At 43.2% G+C, this 19,629-nt stretch overlaps 1 protein-coding gene across 1 annotated transcript; it reads right to left on the bottom strand.

Moving 5' to 3' along the window:
- Positions 1-3,700: 3,700 nt before the first annotated feature.
- Positions 3,701-4,123, bottom strand: LOC140872638 (uncharacterized). Its single transcript, XM_073275525.1, has one exon. It carries the CDS (start codon positions 4,121-4,123, stop codon positions 3,701-3,703), a length of 423 nt encoding a protein of 140 aa, XP_073131626.1.
- Between the last annotated feature and the right edge of the window lie 15,506 nt (positions 4,124-19,629).

The following is a 19,629-nucleotide window of genomic DNA, read 5'->3' on the forward strand; positions in this document are numbered from 1 at the left end:
TTGGTCGCGTCTGACGACGGTTGCTGAGATCCGTAGTTTTTTGGGTCAAGCAGGGTATTATCGTCGCTTTATTCTGAACTTCTCACAGCTAGCTCGATCGTTGACGCAGCTTACCCGTAAGGGTGTGGATTTCGAGTGGTCCGCAGAGTGTGAGGAGAATTTTTGTGAGCTTCGACGACGGTTGACTTTTGCGTCGGTGTTGGCACTACCGTCAGGGTCAGGAGGGTATGTGGTTTACACGGATGCTTCTCTTCAGAGGTTAGGTTGTGTACTGAATCAGAATGGGAATGTGATCGCATACGCTTCTAGATAGTTGAAGTTGCACGAGGATAATTATCCGGTTCATGATTTGGAGTTGGCAGCTATTGTGTTCGCTTTGAAGATCTGGAGTCATTATCTGTACGGCAAGAAATTTGAGATCTTCACCGACCACAAGAGTCTCAAGTATTTGTTCACTCAGGCGGTGTTGAACATGAGGCAGAGACGTTGGATAGACTTGCTTAAGTATTATGATTGCGAGATTAAGTACCATTCGAGAGCTGCTAATCTCACCGCTGATGCCTTGAGTCGCAAGGTGCGACTATCCGCACTTCAGACTTGTTCAATGTCTAGTGCGATCAGAGATTGTTGTTCTTCAGGGTATACCTTCAAGCACAAGAAAGGTATGCAGAGTATCCAGATGTTTGCGATATTATCTGAGCCAGCTTTGTATTCGCGGATTCGGGATGCTCAGATGTTTGATCCGAAGACCCAGCGTTTAGCTCGTCTAGCCAACGAGGGTAGCACGTCTGGATTTCACTATCAGTCAGATGTTTTTATGTTTTTGTCTGGTAAGCTTGTGATTCCGGAGGATGAAGAGTTGCGGGAGAAGATTTTGTCTCAGGCGCATCGCACTAAGTTGAGTATTCATCCAGGGAGCAACAAGATTTACAAGGATCTACGTACTCGATTTTGGTGGAAGGGAATGAAACGCAGTGTGTATCAGTATGTTTCGAGATGTTTGGTGTGTCAGCAGGTCAAGGCAGAACACCGACGACCTGGAGGTTTGCTTCACAGCCTGCCTATTCCTGAGTGGAAATGGGAGCTTATCACGATGGATTTTATGACCCATTTGCCAGTGACCTCGAGGAATTGTGATGCTATCTGGGTTGTGGTAGACCGACTCACCAAGTCAGCGCATTTCATTGCCTATAGCCGAGAGTACTCTGTAGATTGCATGGCGCGATTGTACATTCAGGAGATCGTTCGACTTCATGAAGTGCCTGTGAGCATTGTCAGCGATCGAGACCCCAGGTTTACTTCTAGGTTCTGGGGGAGTGTTCAGCGTGCGATGGGCACTACTCTCAGTTTGAGTACTGCCTATCATCTGGAGACAGATGGTCAGTCAGAGCGCACTATCCATACTTTGGAGGATATGCTTCGAGCGTGCACTATGGACTTTGGTTCAGCCTGGCGGGATCATTTGTCATTGATTGAGTTCGCGTACAACAACTACTATCATACTAGCATTGGGATGGCACCTTTTGAGGCATTGTACGGGCGACGTTGTCGTACTCCACTCTTCTGGGAAGAAGTTGGGGAGAGAAAGGCTGAGGGACCGAAATTGGTCCAGCAGACAGCAGATGTTGTTGATCAGATCAAGAAACGAATTAAGACTGCACAGTATCATCAGGACAGCTATGCTAACACTAAGCGTAGGCCTTTGCAATTTTTTGTTGGGGAGAAAGTGTTTCTGAGAGTTTCAGGACAGCTATGCGCACCAGTACGAGGCAGCTGGCCTAATACAGGAAGGGATTCCAGATCTCAACCTGGTCATTGCTTCTTTACCTTCCGGTCCCACAAATGAAGGAGAAAAACCTCAGGAAGGGGCAAATGCAAACGGAGGGGAGAAATCTCAGGAGGAGGCCAACCTATCAGAGCCTCAGGCTTAGACTTTTACTCCCCCCCCCCCCCCCCCATTTCTTTCAGAGCTTCCCAACTTTTGTATATGTGCATATTGTGATTCCTTTATTAATGTAAAACTTTGTTCCTTATTCGTATTTTATTTGTCTTAGCTTTATCTCAATAAACTTCTCCTGAGGGCAATTATTCTTATCACCCTCCAGGAGAAATTCCCGGCTTAACATTATTTATCGCGAGCTTCGAACATGAGGGTGGCAAACCACCCGGGTATTCGAGGTGCAGGGGTGATGGATCTCCTGGGTTTTTTGGCACCATGGTGGTGGATCACCTGGACTTATATTGCTCGTGAAGTATCACGGGATTTTGAGTACCAGGGTGGTGGATCACCTGGGTTTTTTGGTGCCAGGGTGGTGGATCACCTGGACTTATATTGCACATGAATTATCATGGGCTTTTGAGTACCAGGGTGGTGGATCACCTGGGTTTTTTGGTTCCAGGGTGGTGGATCACCTGGACTTATATTGCTCGTGAATTATCACGGGCTTTTGAGTACCAGGATGGTGGATCACCTGGGTTTTTTGGTGCTAGGGTGGTGGATCACCTGGACTTATATTGCTCTTGAATTACCACGGGCTTTTGAGCACCAGGGTGGTGGATCACCTGGGCTTTTTGGTGCTAGGGTGGTGGATCACCTGGACTTATATTGCTCGTGAATTACCACGGGCTTTTGAGCACCAGGGTGGTGGATCTCCTGGGTTTTTTGGTGCCAGGGTGGTGGATCACCTGGACTTATATTGCTCGTGCATTACCACGGGCTTTTGAGTACCAGGGTGGTGGATCACCTGGGTTTTTTGGTGCCAGGGTGTTGGATCACCTGGACTTATATTGCTCGTGAATTACCACGGGCTTTTGAGCACCATGGTGGTGGATCACCTGGTTTTTTGGTGCTAGGGTGGTGGATCCCCTGGACTTATATTGCTCGTGAATTACCATGGGATTTTGAGCACCAGGGTGGTGGATCTCCTGGGTTTTTTGGTGCCAGGGTGGTGGATCACCTGGACTTATATTGCTCGTGAATTACCACGGGCTTTATCCTGGGCCTAAAGTATTTTCATTTGAACAAAATATACATTTTTATTTATACAACAAGGAGAGACAATATTTACAAATGTGATTACGTGTGACACCTGGAGCCAAAAAGTCCTAGGGCGGTACATGGTCCGTAATATGGATGGTTAATACCTGAAAAATGGAAACCCCACCAAAGAATGGGCAACGGGTGACATGAATGAACCGATCCCACACCGAAATGAGAGGTACAAAAGATTTGATATGTACAACTCATATCAAGAAGGTGCATCTTCTTTTCGGGAGCTCATCACATAAGAACTCTAAAGTTAAGTGTGCTTGACTTGGGGCAATTATAGGATAGGTGACCCCCTGGGAAGTTTCTCATGGTGCGTGTGAGTGAGAACATAAGCACGCTGAAAAGACCCGTCTTGATACAGTTAGTCGAAAGATGAAAACCCCACCAAAGAATGGGCGACGGGTGACATGAATAAACCGATCCCACATCGGAATGAGAGGTACAAAAGATTTGATATGTACAACTCATATCAAGAAGGTGCATCTTCTTTTCGGGAGCTCATCACATAAGAACTCTAAAGTTAAGCGTGCTTGACTTGGGGCTATTATAGGATGGGTGACCCCCTGGGAAGTTTCTCATGGTGCGTGTGAGTGAGGACATAAGCACGCTGAAAAGACCCGTCTTGATACAGTGAGTTGTTACATTGCGCTTTTAAGGATAATAAGACTTGAGATGCATGGTATTCCAGGGCCTTTGTAGGACTTTTCCTTTGCTGTCTTCCAGATACCAAGCGTTTCCTCCTATCCTCCGAATGACTTTGTAGGGCCCTTCCCATTTTGCTTCCAACTTTTTTACCTCTCCCGCCGGGTTTACCTTCCTTAATACCAGATCTCCTATCTGGAAGTCTCTAGGTTTGACCTTTTGGTTGAAAGCTCTCATTATCCTGCTTCGATAAGCTTTCATTCGTACATCGGCTTGTTCTCTTTTTTCTTCAATCAGGTCCAGCTCCTGCGCTCGGGCCATGGTTTCCCCTTCCTGGTAGTATTGTACTCGGGAGGATATCTGCCCGATCTCCACTGGTAACACAGCTTCAGACCCATACACCATACTGAAAGGTGTTTCTCCTGTAGCCATCCTCGGGGTAGTACGATAAGCCCATAGTACTCCCGTGATTTCTTCCACCCAACTCTTACCAGCACCAAAAAGTCGAGTCTGTAAAGATTGGATGATTGTCCTGTTGGTTACTTTAGTTTGCCCGTTGCTCTGGGGATAGGCTACTGAAGTGAACACCTATCTTATCTTCATCTCAGCGCACCAATACTTTATTCTCCGTCCCTGAAACTGCCTCCCATTGTCTGAGATGAGCTTTCGAGGTAAACCAAATCGACAGACAATGTTTTTCCAGACAAACCCTAACACAGCTCCTTCGATGATTTTTGCCAAAGGCTCAGCTTCCACCCATTTAGAAAAATAATCCACTGCAACTAACAAAAATTTCTTTTGCCCGGGACCCATAGGGAAAGGTCCCACGATGTCTAGACCCCACTGATCAAATGGGCAAGGTGCCCATACCATCTGTAACTCGGCCGCTGGTTTATGAGAAAAGTTCCCAAACCTTTGGCATCCTTCACACGTTTTGACTATCTGTCGGGCATCCTGCTGCAGGGTAGGCCACCAATATCCTGCTAACAAAGTACACCGAGCCAATCTCAAAGCCCTTACGTGATCTCCGCAGCAGCCTTCATGTATTTCCCGAAGTACATAACCCATTTCCTCATGGGATAAGCATCTTAACAAAGGACCCTGAAAAGATCGCCGGTACAATTTTTCATTAATCAGGGTAAATCGAGTTACCTGTCTTTTGAGCTTCCGGGCATGTACTTCGTCCTCAGGAAGGATCCCTGTATGCAAGAAATTAATGAGAGGATCCATCCAGGATCCTTCCAAGGCCTCTTCTGCTCTTTATTCTATGGTCATCATCGATCCGGATTGTTGTATCACTTCCCGGCCATCAATACTAGTCAGAGATGCTGCCATCCTGGCCAAGGCGTCTGCCTCAGAATTATGCTCCCTGGGAATTTGTTCAATGCTCCAGCTAGATAATTCTTCTCCATGCCGCTTGACGAGCCCTGCATACTCTTGTTGTAACGTCCCAATTTCTCAATCGAAACGTTACTCAAACATACTTACTTAAAGATTTGGTAAAAATAAAAACTTTGCGCAAGCATCATCTTATTTATTAAAATAGCGTATACAATAAAATAGCATCTAAAAATATTTGCCAAAACATGGTCATCAACTAAAAAAATTTAAACTTGTTTGCCTCTCATCAAATAAAAAGGTTTAAAACATATTCCATTCTAAAGCATTCACACTCATGCATTGCCCGTTGGACCGACCCCTGCCTCTTCTTCATGTCCGCCCACATAATCATCAATAAAAGCATCCACATCATCATTACCTGCACCATTCAAGTATAGTGAGTCGAAAGACTCAACAAAGGAATGCAGAAAAGGATTTTCTAACTTTAAAAGGAAACATTAACTTAAACTTCCATGCAATAAACATAACTTTAATATAGCCATATCATAAAAATATTTGGGGAGATGAAGTATGAGTAGTGTGGTAATCGTCATAACGAGCCATTCATAGTTTCGTGTTGATCAGACAAGCATATGACATTAAGCCCGCAAACTTTCATTCTTTGGATAGCCGCTTCGGAGCTCAACCCGAAGTGCATACCCCGTATAACCATCTCGTGAGCCATGTTTGGATAGCCGCTCCGGAGCTCATCCCGAAGTGCATACCCCATATAATCACCACAAGATGCATAAATCATCAAAATATTTTCCATGCATCATATCATTCATCTTATCATGTCATTTTCATAAATCTCGTACATGCTCATAAAGTTTCTCGTGACGCTACATGCTTAAAATCCATCAAAACATTTCATGAGAAGTTAACTTTCATGAGAAAATCACATAATCATGCAATACATAACTTGACTGATCCACGCGAGGCATTCCATCCGTTTCGGACCTTGAAAACTTTAAAACTCTTCATGAACATTCTTAAAAATAATTAAAATACATTAAAGTATAAAAATCATGATTTTTAGGACTCAAAAACTCATAAAATGGGATAGGAATGTCGAACTTGCGGCGCGGCCGCGCCTCCTGCTCGCAGATTTACGCGACACAGGCGCGGGCGCGCTGCATGGCAGCGCGGGCGCGCCGTCGCATCTCCTTTTCCGAAAACTGATCTTTTTTTTGCATTTTTTTCAAAACCCACAATGCTTTGGGACGTTTTTCCCATCAAAAATACCATTCAACAACATCAAAACTTCAAAATAACTTTTCCCAAAACAACAACCATTTCAAAAATTTTGAATCAAAAACCCTCATTCAACTTTTACCCCAACAATCTGATTTCTTGCCTTCAAATCGTTCAAAACTCAATAAACTTGAACTGAAATCATCAGGAATGCTTCTCGTATCACAATCAAGCAACATACTCATAAAATTTTCAAGAAAACATTCATAGATCATCGATCAAATACCTAGGGTTTTACCTTGAAAATAACTATATTCTTGAATGGGTTTAAAAACAGTAAAAACTTGTCTGGATTGATTTGATTGGAAATAACCTGAGCGGTAAGACGATCTAGCCTCGAGCCTCTGAAGAACCCTAGCCTTGATGCAGCGTTTGAGAGAGATTTTGAGGAAGAAAAGTGAGTGTTCAAATGAGAGTTCAGAATAAAATTTCTGAACGCTTTTCTTTTGTGACTAATGGGCTCCAACACGGCCCATTAGTTACATTTAAAATCCTTTAAAATTTTACTCCCCCACTCAATAAAATACACTGCATCCCTTTAATCTTAATTTAACATATTTTTCTTAGCTCGATTCAAGGCTAGACTCGTACCTACGACCCAAAATTAATATCAATCTGAAAACTTTTAAAAAAAAAATAACATAGCAATCACATAATTCCAGGCATCCAATAATTCACATAATTCCACATAACAATTAAATATTCTAAATAACATGCATTAAATCATATAATTAAATCAATTAATCGTGATTAAGCTAGTGAACCTTTTGGACCTTACAACTCTACCCTCCTTAAAAGAATTTTGTCCTCGAAATTCGACTTACCAAACAGTTCAGGATAGCATGCTCGCATATCTTGTTCTGTTTCCCAAGTAGCTTCTTCAACCAACTGGTTGCTCCATAATATTTTCACCATTGGAATCTCTCTGTTTCTCAACCTACGAACTTGTCTGTCCAAGATTTGAACAGGCATCTCATCGTAGGACAAGTTTGGCGTCCATTTCACTGGCTCATGGCGGATAACATGAGAAGGATTTGCCACATACTTCCTTAGCATAGAGATATGGAAGACATTGTGGACACCCCCCAAGTTGGGTGGTAGTGCTACTCGGTAAGCTCGAGCCCCAACTTTTTCTAGGATCTCAAAAGGTCCTATATATCTTGGACTCAATTTACCCTTTTTTCCAAATCCCACAACACCCTTCCATGGTGACACCTTTAAAAATACATGGTCACCTACTTCAAACTCCAAATCTCTACGTCGCTGGTTGGCGTAACTTTTCTGTCGACTTTGAGCTATCAACATTCTGTCTCTGATCTTAGCTATTACATCCACCGTTTGAGTCACTATATCTGGTCCCAAAACAGCTCTCTCTCCAACTTCATCCCAGTGCAAGGGAGTTCTACACCTTCTCCCATACAATGCCTCATAAGGAGTCATGCCAATAGTTGCTTGATAACTATTGTTGTAAGTAAACTCCACTAAAGATAATTTCGATTCCCAATTCCCTCCAAAGTCGATCATACAAGCTCTCAACATGTCTTCGAGTATTTGGATCACTCGTTCTGACTGACCATCTGTCTGAGGGTGGAAAGCTGTACTGAAAGCTAGCTTTGTTCCCAATCCTCTATGTAAACTTCCCCAAAAGTTCGAATTGAACTTAGGATCCCTGTCAGATACTATCCTCGCTGGAACTCCATGCAATCTGACAATTTCGAATGTACAGCTCTGCATACTGATTCATCGAGAAGTTATTTCTGACTGGAATAAAATGAGCTCACTTAGTTAACCTGTCAACTATCACCCAAATCGAGTTCATCCTTCGCGGTGAGACTGGCAATCCTACTACGAAATCCATAGTGACATCTTCACACTTCCATGTGGGTATTGACAAGGGTTTTAGGAGTCCCGCTGGCCTTTGATGCTCAATTTTTACCTATTGACAAGTCAAACATTCACTCACAAATTCTACGATATCCTTCTTCATACCTGGCCACCAATATAAGGATTGCAAATCCTTATACATTTTCGTACTTCCTGGATGAATGGAATATGGAACAGTATGGGCTTCAGTCATCACTTCCACTCTCAATGAGTCTACTGCTGGCACCCACATTCTACCTCGGTGATGAACAATTCCATCTTTGACAGTGTACAATGTACCACCCTTGGCTTCATCTCTGTTCCTCCACAACGTCAACTGTTCATCAGAAGCTTGGCCTACTCTGATTCTCTCAAGCAAACTAGGTACTACTATTAAGGCTGCTAGAGTGCATACCTCCATTAGTTCAAATACCTCCAAACTCATACGTGCAAATTCAGAAATCAACTACTGTTGCACCGTCAATTGGTTCAATGTTGCAGACTTGCGACTCAAGGCATCTGCTACAACATTAGCCTTACCAGGATGGTAGCTAATGTCATAGTCGTAGTCCTTCACTAATTCCAGCCATCGCCTCTGCCTCATATTCAACTCCTTCTGAGTGAAGAAATATTTTAGGCTTTTGTGATCAGTGAAAATCTGACACCTTTCGCCGTACAAGTAGTGTCTCCATAGCTTCAAAGCAAAAACAACTGCCGCCAACTCAAGATCATGAGTCGGGTAATTCCTCTCATGGACCTTCAGCTGTCGAGATGCATACGCTATTACTTTATCATCCTGCATCAACACAGCTCCTAATCCACTCTTAGAAGCATCGGTATAAACCACAAAGCGACCCGTGCCTTCGGGAATTGCTAGCACTGGCGCTGAAATCAGTCTTTCCTTCAATTCTGTAAAGCTCTTCTCACATTGTTCTGACCACACAAACTTCACACCTTTTCGAGTTAAGGAATTCAGTGGTAGGGCTATCTTGGAGAAGTATTGAATAAATCTCCTGTAGTAGCCTGCTAAACCCAAGAAACTTCGTATTTCTGTAGCATTCTTCGGGGCAGCCCAATTACGAACCGCTTCCACCTTCGACGGATCCACCTCAATCCCCTTAGCTGAAACTATATGATCCAAAAATGAAATCTGCTCCAGCCAGAATTCACACTTACTGTACTTAGCATACAGTTGCTTTTCTTTCAAAATTTGCAACACCGTAGCCAAGTGCTGACGATGCTCCTCCCTACTGCGAGAATATATCAATATGTCATCTATGAAGACAACGACAAACTGATCCAAGAAAGGTTGAAACACCCTGTTCATCAAATCCATGAACACAGCTGGTGCATTGGTCAACCCAAACGGCATTACCAAGAACTCATAGTGGCCATAGCGAGTCCTGAATGCTGTCTTCTGCACATCTGCATCCTTTACCTTCAGCTGATGGTAACCTGATCGCAGATCAATTTTTGAGAACACCTCTGCCCTTTGAAATTGGTCGAACAAGTCGTCTATTCTGGGCAAAGGATATCTGTTCTTTACTGTAACTCGGTTCAGTTCTCTGTAGTCAATGCACAATCTCATTGACCCATCTTTCTTCTTGATGAACAACACCGGTGCACCCCAAGGCGATACACTTGGTCTGATGAACCCCTTATCCAGTAATTCCTGCAACTGATCCTTCAATTCTTTCATCTCAGTCGGTGTCAATCTGTACGGTGCCTTAGAACCTGGCTTAGTTTCAGGCAACAATTCTATCCCAAATTCGACTTCTCTGACTGGAGGCAATCCCGCAACATCATCGAGAAAAACTTCTGGAAAGTCCTTCACTACTTCCACTTCCACAAGTTTCGGTCGCTGTACCTCCAGATCACCAATTAGACTCGCAAGAAAGCCTGTACACCCATTACTCAATAATTGCCAAGCTGTTCCTGTAGAAATCATACCTGGTGCGCTCTTCTTAGAGGTTGTGCGGAACGCAAACGATTTCCCATTCTGATCTTTCAATGAGACAGTTTTCCGTTTGCAGTCAATAATAGCCTCATGCCGAAACAACCAGTCCATCCCAAAAATCGCATCAAAATCCACCATTTTCAAAACAATAAAATCTGCACACAAAACTAGACTCTGCATCTGAACTTTGCAATTTCTTACCACACTACTACTTTCCAGTTCTTCTCCTGAGGGTAACGACACACAAAATTTCGAAATAGATTCATCCGGAAAGACCCCCAATTTCATCATAAAATTAACAGATATAAAAGAGTGCGTAGCTCCTGAATCAATCAACACGAAAGCAGGTAAACCAGCGATACGGATCATACCTGTGACAATTGCAGAATCTGGGTCGACCTGATCGTGAGTCATAGCAAACACTCTTCTCCTGATAGGATCCTTTGACTGCGGGCAATCCTTGGCGACATGCCCTGGCTTCTTGCAAAGAAATCAAGTATTGGTCCCAAGCATGCATTGACCTGAGTGTGGCTTCCCACACTTTTGACAGATAGGTGCATTCGCCGGCCTTGGAGCATTGGCGTTCGGCTGATTCTGTCCCTGAGGTCGCGCCTGATTGGGGTTTTGGCGCTGCTTCTGCTGCGGTCTCCTCTGAGCTGGGGCTTGGTACGGCCTCTTCTGACTAGACCCTTGTTGTTCTCTCCCTTGGTAACTGGCTCTTTTCGCTTGTGATTCTTTGATAATATCATTCACATATTTTTCTGAAAACATAGCCTCATCGACTGCTGCTCGGTACGTTTGTGCCCCACTCAACCTGACATCACAACGGATAGTGGCATTCAGTCCCTCCGTGAAATGCTTCAACTCCTCTACAGCATTACCCAAAATCATGGGCACAAAATACCTCCCCCTTTCAAACTTCTTCACATACTCAGCAATGGACATGCTCCCTTGGCGGAGCTCCAGGAATTCTCTAGCAAGTCTAGTCCTGGTGCTGATAGTGAAATATTTTCCATAGAACACATCTTTGAACCCATTCCAAGTCAACGTAGTCATATCCACAGCAGAACGGGCTCCCTGCCACCAAACCCTTGCATCATCCCGAAACATAAATATGGCACACCTCACACGGTCTGCATCAGTGAGCTGCATGTAGTCAAAAATGGTCTCCACTGACTGCACCCATTCCTTGGCTACAAGGGGATCAGCCCCTCCTCTGAACTCCTGCGGCCCTAGATCCTTAAACTGTTTAAAGATCGGATTAGTCAGTAGTGGCTTATTGTTGTTCCGTCCTCCCGCCTGTGCTTGGATTAACTGTTGAATCTGCTCCCCTTGGGCTCTACTCTGCTCTTGCAATAGAGTCGCCAACCCAGCCAAAAACTGGTTATTCTAATTGTCCTCATTGTTCGGATTCCTACGGTTAGCCATGATCCTGATGTCCATACAGTTCACATGCTTAATTACGTTATTTAAACATAACATCCTAATTAACATGCATAAATATTAATCGTAAAAACTATCATGCATCTTAAACCATTCATAACATAGAACTTACAGACATGAAGACGAAGCATAGGGTCGTGGCGAGAATGCATGTGTGCGACAAACCCAGAGCGAACTGCTCTGATACCAAGCTGTAACGTCTCAATTTCTCAATCGAAACGTTACTCAAACATACTTACTTAAAGATTTGGTAAAAATAAAAACTTTGCGGAAGCATCATCTTATTTATTAAAATAGCGTATACAATAAAATAGCATCTAAAACTATTTGCCAAAACATGGCCATCAACTAAAAAAATTTAAACTTGTTTGCCTCTCATCAAATAAAAAGGTTTAAAACATCTTCCATTCTAAAGCATTCACACTCATGCATTGCCCATTAGACCGACCCCTGCCTCTTCTTCATGTCCGCCCACATAATCATCAATAAAAGCATCCACATCATCATTACCTGCACCATTCAAGTATTGTGAGTCGAAAGACTCAACAAGAGCATGCAGAAAAGGATTTTCTAACTTTAAAAGGAAACATTAACTTAAACTCCCATGCAATAAACATAACTTTAATATAGCCATGTCATAAAAATATTTGGGGAGATGAAGTATGAGTAGTGTGGTAATCGTCATAACGAGCCATTCATAGTTTCCTGTTGATCAGACAAGCATATGGCATTAAGCCCGCAAACTTTCATTCTTTGGATAGCCGCTTCGGAGCTCAACCCGAAGTGCATACCCCGTATAACCATCCCGTGAGCCATGTTTGGATAGCCGCTCCGGAGCTCATCCCGAAGTGCATACCCCATATAATCACCACAAGACGCATAAATCATCAAAATATTTTCCATGCATCATATCATTCATCTTATCATGTCATTTTCATAAATCTCGTACATGCTCATAAAGTTTCTCGTGATGCTACATGCTTAAAATCCGTCAAAACATTTCATGAGAAGTTAACTTTCATGAGAAAATCACATAATCATGCAATACATAACTTGACTGATCCACGCAAGGCATTCCATCCGTTTCGGACCTTGAAAACTTTAAAACTCTTCATGAACATTCTTAAAAATAATTAAAATACATTAAAGTATAAAAATCATGATTTTTAGGACTCAAAAACTCATAAAATGGGATGGGAATTTCGAACTTGCGGCGCGGCCGCGCGCTCAACCAGCGCAGGCGTGCCGTCCGCTCGCCAAGTGGGCACGGGCGCACTGCGTAACAGCACGGGCGCGCCTCCTGCTCGCAGATTTACGCGACACAGGCACGGGCGCGCTGCACGGCAGCGCGGGCGCGCCGTCGCGTCTCCTTTTCCGAAAACTGATCTTTTTTTGCATTTTTTTCAAAACCCACAATGCTTTGGGACGTTTTTTCCATCAAAAATACCATTCAACAACATCAAAACTTCAAAATAACTTTTCCCAAAACAACAACCATTTCAAAAATTTTGAATCAAAAACCCTCATTCAACTTTTACCCCAACAATCTGATTTCTTGCCTTCAAATCGTTCAAAACTCAATAAACTTGAACCGAAAACATCAGGAATGCTTCTCGTATCACAATCAAGCAACATACTCATAAAATTTTCAAGAAAACATTCATAGATCATCGATCAAATACCTAGGGTTTTACCTTGAAAATAACTATATTCTTGAATGGGTTTAAAAACAGTAAAAACTTGCCTGGATTGATTCGATTGGAAATAACCTGAGCGGTAAGACGATCTAGCCTTGAGCCTCTGAAGAACCCTAGCCTTGATGCAGCGTTTGAGAGAGATTTTGAGGAAGAAAAGTGAGCGTTCAAATGAGAGTTCAGAATAAAATTTCTGAACGCTTTTCTTTTGTGACTAATGGGCTCCAACACGGCCCATTAGTTACATTTAAAATCCTTTAAAATTTTACTCCCCCACTCAATAAAATACACTGCATCCCTTTAATCTTAATTTAACATATTTTTCTTAGCTCGATTCAAGGTTAGACTCGTACCTACGACCCAAAATTAATACCAATCTGAAAACTTTTTAAAAAAAAAATAACATAGCAATCACATAATTCCAGGCATCCAATAATTCACATAATTCCACATAAAAATTAAATATTCTAAATAACATGCATTAAATCATATAATTAAATCAATTAATCGTGATTAAGCTAGTGGAATTTTTGGACCTTACACTTGTAATCGCTTCTCCCTGATGTTAAAGGTTCCCTGGACTTGTTGTACCACCAACTGGGAATCCGAATACACAATGACATGCCCAGCTCCTACCTCCCTGGCCAATTTCAAACTTGTGATTACCGTCTCATACTATGCTTCATTGTTAGATTTAAAAAGAGCTAGCCTCACCGCCACCTTGGTTTTTTCTTGGGTGGGAGAAATTAGGATTACACCGACCCCACTGCCTTCCAAACCGCTGGCCCCATCTACGAAGATTCTCCACACCTCCTCCTGGCCAAAGGCGATCACCTCAGTCAAGAAGTCAGATAAAGCCTATGCCTTGATAGCTACCCAAGGCTTGTATTCTACGCTGTACTCTCCTAATTCCACCGCCCATTTGACCAATCGACCCGAAGCATCCGGATGAGTCATCACCCGGCCCAAAGGGCTACTGGTCAAGACAGTGACCAGGTGGGATAAAAAGTAAGGTCTGAGCTTCCGAGCTGTCAGGATGAGGGCTAGGGCCATCTTTTCCATTTCGCTGTATCGGATCTCTGGTCCCTTCAGAGCGTGACTCACATAATAAACTGGTTTTTGATCCCCTCCCTCTTCCTTTATCAATACCGTGCTTACGGAAAATTTGGTGGTGGAAATGTAAATCCACAATCTCTCCCCGGGCTCGGGTTTGACCAAGATGGACAAATTTGCCAGATGCTCTTTCAACTCCTGGAAAGCTTGCTCACAATCCTCGCTCCACCCAAACTTCTGAGCTTTCCTCAATACATGAAAGAAAGGATGACTCCGATGGGCAGATCGAGCAATGAAACGGGACAAAGCGGTGATACTCCCCGTCAACCGCTGCACCTCCCGGACGGATGAGGGTGATGGCATATCCCTTAAGATTTTTACTTTCTCTGGGTTCACCTCTATTCCTCTCTCGGTTACTACAAATCCCAAAAACCTCCCGCTTTTAACCCCAAACACACATTTAGTCGGGTTAAGCTTCACCCCGTATCTTCGCAAGGTGCTAAAAGTTTTTTCCAAGTCAGGGATAAAATGATCCTGGGTCCTGGACTTCACAAGAATATCATCCACGTACACCTCCACATTCTTGCCCAATTGACTCTGGAAGACTTTATCCATCATCCTTTGATAGGTGGCTCCTGCATTTTTTAACCCGAAAGGCATAATCACATAACAAAATGTTCCTTCTGACGTAACAAAACTGACCTTATCCTGGTCCTCCCTAACCAGAGGAATCTGGTGGTATCCTTAGTAAGCATCCATAAAGCAAAGCAGCTCGCAACCGAAAGTAGAATCTACCAATTGATCAATCCGGGGCAGTGGATAGCAGTCCTTGGGGCAGGCCTTGTTCAAGTCTCGGAAATCCATACACATTCTCCACTTCCCTGTACTTTTGGGTACCAGCACCACATTAGGCAACCAAGTAGGAAACTATACCTCTTTGACGTGCCCTGCTTCCAGCAGCTCCCGAACTTGCTCAGCAATGACCTTGTCCTTTTCTGCCCCGAAGTGTCTCTTATTCTGCTTGACAGGCCGGGATCCTGGAAGGATATTCAGCTTGTGCTCATCCAGGTGAGCTGGAACTCCATTCAGCTCTTTGGGAGACCAAGCAAACACATCCACGTTCTGAGCCAGGCAAGCTTTCAATTGCTCAGCCAAAGCAGACTCCAAGCCCCGAGCCATCAGGGCAATCTTCCCCGACTGTCCGTGCATTACCTCCACCTCCTCATATTCCTCTTTCAATTCTTCTACTGTGCATACCTCCTCCTGCTGGGGACCGTCCTTTCTCTCCGTTCCCCAGGCCCTCTTATTGTCCACCCGGATGGTGTCCGCATAACACCGCCGAGAGGAATGCTGATCTCCCTTTACTTCACCAACTTGATTTCCCACCGGGAATTTGATCTTCTGGTGGTATGCAAAAGCAACAGCCATAAAAGCATTTAGGGCCGGTCTTCTTAGGATGATATTGTAGGAAGATGGGGCTTCCACCACGGTAAAGAGGGCCATGACAGTCTTCTTCATATCATCCGATCCCAAGGTGATTGGTAGCCACACTTCTCCCCTGGGCCGAACGGTATGTCCCGCGAACCCATACAGAGATGTTTTCACGGGATGGATCTCACACCCTTGTAAGTCCATTTGCTCGAATGCTTCTTGGAAGATGACATTCACAGAACTCCCCGAATCCACAAACACCCTTCTCACGTCATAGTTAGGAACTCGAGCCCAAATAAGTAAAGCGTCGTTGTGGGGCAGACATACTCCTTACAAATCCCCCGGCCCAAATGTAATGATTGGGCAGGGATCTAGCCTCCGGGCCTCGATTCCCAGGATTTCTCTTTTACTCCAAGATTTTTGAGCCCTAATAGAGTCCCCATCAGTGGATCCTCCTGAAATCATGTTGACACCCCTTTAGAAGATCCCTCGCGGGGTTCTTTGTCTGGCCTCCGAGGTGTTATCTCCCGAGCTTTCGGAGGGTCGGGCCTATTGGCCCATGGGATGTCCGGCCGTGGTACCCAGGGACGTCCCTGCTGCATTTTCTCCACATGTCTAGCTTCCTCGGGTATGGGCTGCCCTGGTTCCACTGTGAGCCTCCGATACTCACTGGTGTCGTGGGTATTAACTCGATGTATCGAGCAATCTTTTCCCGGTCTTTTCGGAGGCAATGGTTGGGCATTCTCCTCACACAGATGGATCTCTCGATCCCGGGCTATCCTATGAGAGTGTAGGCGGCAAGCCTCCCCGGTTGATCCTGCCTTCTTCTCCCTTGACCACTTTGGTTTCCTTTCTCCCTGTGTCCTTCTTTTCTGTCTTTTTCCCTCTTTTGTCGTTGGGCCTCCTCCATATTGATATATTTCTCGGCTCGAGCCAAGAGGTCCTCAAAGTATCGGGGAGCCCTCTTGACTAAAGACCGGAAGAATTCTCTTCTTTAACTCCTTGCGTGAAAGCAGTGATTTTTGTTTCCGGTGCACACGCAGGTACTTCCAGGGCCACTCTATTGAACTTCTTAATATAAGCTCTTAAAGACTCCTCGTTTAGCTGCTTTATCTCGAAGTGGCTGAGAGTGGTTTTTTTGTATCGTTTGCTGCTGCTGAAGTGTTGTAAAAAGACTTCCCGGAATTCTTCGAAAGTCTTAATACTTCCTTCTTCCAAGTTTTCGAACCATCTTTGGGCGGAGTCCACCAAGGTAGTCAAAAATACCTTGCACTTGATTTGATCACCATAGCAATGTAACATGGCCACATTCTCAAATCGAGTCACATGCTCCTCTGGATCGGTGCTGCCATCATACTCCTTGATTTTGGCAGATTTGAAATAGACCGGCAATGGCTCCCCAATGATTTTCGGGGAGAAAGGACAGCCCAAACTTTTGACCCGCGAAGATTCTTGCTTTTTGTATTTTTTGTTTCAGCATCTCCAGCTCTCCCGCCATGGTGATATTCGCAGACCCAGCATGTGAATTTCCCTCCTCTTCCAAGTATATGCCTTTGCTCTTCTCTTTTTCGGGCCTCGGCTCCTGTTCTTTTTCTCCTTCTAGTCCTTTTTCGTTCTCCTTTCCTTGGCCATCTTTTCCTCCTTCTTGTTGTATTGTCATGATTCTCTGTACATCAGCATCTATCATAGCGTTCATTTGTTCTTGAATTGCGGTAATTTCTCGATGAGAGCCCTCTGGATCATTCATGATGGTCATATCTACGTCTTGAACTCACTTTCCCACAGACGGCGCCAATGATGTGATTATCATAAAATGGATGCCCGGGGGTGGGAGAGATCCCGGGTGACAAAGATAGGTGAATACCTTATTAGTTTAGAAATGAAGCTTATACGGATATTTGAGAGAGTGAATGTGCGAAATCATGATCCCCGGTGAGAGATGTCTCAGCCTGACCTTTATACTTGTCAGCCCAGGGTCCTCAATGATTATTGGGTATGACCTTACTGACAGCTTTTAAGATGATGGGATGGTTACCACGTGTGACTTAGACATTCGTAGTTTCAGAAAAAAAAAAAAAAAAAACTCACTCCGTTGGAATGTGGTTAGTAATGATTCGGTCGGTGATTTGATCCTGGCACACTCTAAGTAGACGTGGCTGTTTCCTGGCCCTAAGAATAGAAAAGCTCGGGTCCCACCAGTTTTCCTTCCTTTCCCGTCTTTCGAAGGTTTACTCCTAGATACCTGACTCCCTTGTTTTTACCCGGGCTCCGATGGCCCAGGTGCCTAAACCTTCCGGGCACCCGGGATATCTCACTAGGATATCACCCGGGCTCCCTTCAATCTCCAGGAATTTCTGGGATGGCCCGGGTGCCTAAACCTTCCGGGCACCCGAGATATCTCACTAGGATATCACTACATTCCCCAAAGATAGTCGGGCTAGGACCCGCTCCGCTGTCCCGAGGAGTTAGTATTTCGATACCCTGGGCCCTAGGTTCTCCCTGGATTTCTGGGATGGCCCGGGTGCCTAAACCCTCCGAACTCCCGGTCCCCGGGTTCTCGCCACCCGGGATATCTCACTAGGATATCAACTTTCATGCAACTACAAGCTAAGAAGCACTTTTTAAAAGCTCTACCAAATACTCCCTAATTATGTTAGACGAAAGAATTTGATGAGAACTATATATCCGGAAAATGGAATTTTCGATCGAGATCACCGAATTGAAAATGGATGAATATGAGACATCAAGCCGAATGACCATAATGTATTCAAATGCGTGCTCTATAATTTTTATATGAGCTATGTTTGATATGGACTTTAAGTTACACTTCGGCCTTAACGTAATTTTTCCTTTCCAAGACTTAAGAGTAATCGAGAATGAAAAAAAATAAAAAGAAAAGTAATTGAATTCAAAGACATTTTTATTATTTATCATATATAAAATATAAACCTGAGTATATATAACCTAAAATGTACCACGAAAAAAAAAAAAAAAAAAACCTAAAATGTACCACGAGAATTTTCCGTTACATAATTACACACAACATAATAATAGCCCAAATTTGACTAATTAGCCAAAAGTCAACCCTTCAGATATTGGTCGACTGAGTCTTTACAGCTCACTCCTCCATTTTCCACAACAACAAAACATTGACCATTTTTCTAGACGACAGCCACAATTAAATGGACCCTCTAAGACCATTGCAAGAAAAAAATGTTATTAAATAAAATATTTCAGTTCAATAATTAATCTCTACACATTTATTTTATTTTATGCCAAAATGACTATTTTTAAAAAAAAAATACCTTATCATTTCCTAAGTTGCTCCACTGTTATTCTGAATATTTTAGTTCTATAGATTTATTTTGGATGAATAATTCAGAATCTATTTTTTTATAACTAAAAAAGGAGATTCTAAAATATTCCTTCATATTAAATAAGAAAAAGCAATTGATAATTTGATTTGCCATCAGTAATATCAGTTTCTGATAATTGATATGGTGATTATGTTTTGAAATATAAGACAATAGCCTTCAAATCAACAAATATATATAATCAACCGAAATCTCATCGTCCACGTCAACAGCTGTTATATTAATCCATTATCATAGTAGTTAATAAAATAAATATGAAAGAAATTATCTCAGAAATCAAGCATAACATTAACAACATTTTTAGGGTACAATGAAAAATTCATATATTTCTTATATATGGATAAATTATAAATATTTATATATATATATATATATATATATATGATAAGCTACACCTAAAAATTCAACTGGGCCTGAGCCCAATCATGAAGGTTCACTCCAAATATTTTTCAGAACCAAGCTTATTTAAATATTATATATATTTAAATC

The sequence above is a fragment of the Henckelia pumila genome, unplaced genomic scaffold (genome assembly GCF_033568475.1).
Source record: "Henckelia pumila isolate YLH828 unplaced genomic scaffold, ASM3356847v2 CTG_466, whole genome shotgun sequence".
Taxonomy (NCBI): Eukaryota; Viridiplantae; Streptophyta; class Magnoliopsida; order Lamiales; family Gesneriaceae; genus Henckelia; species Henckelia pumila.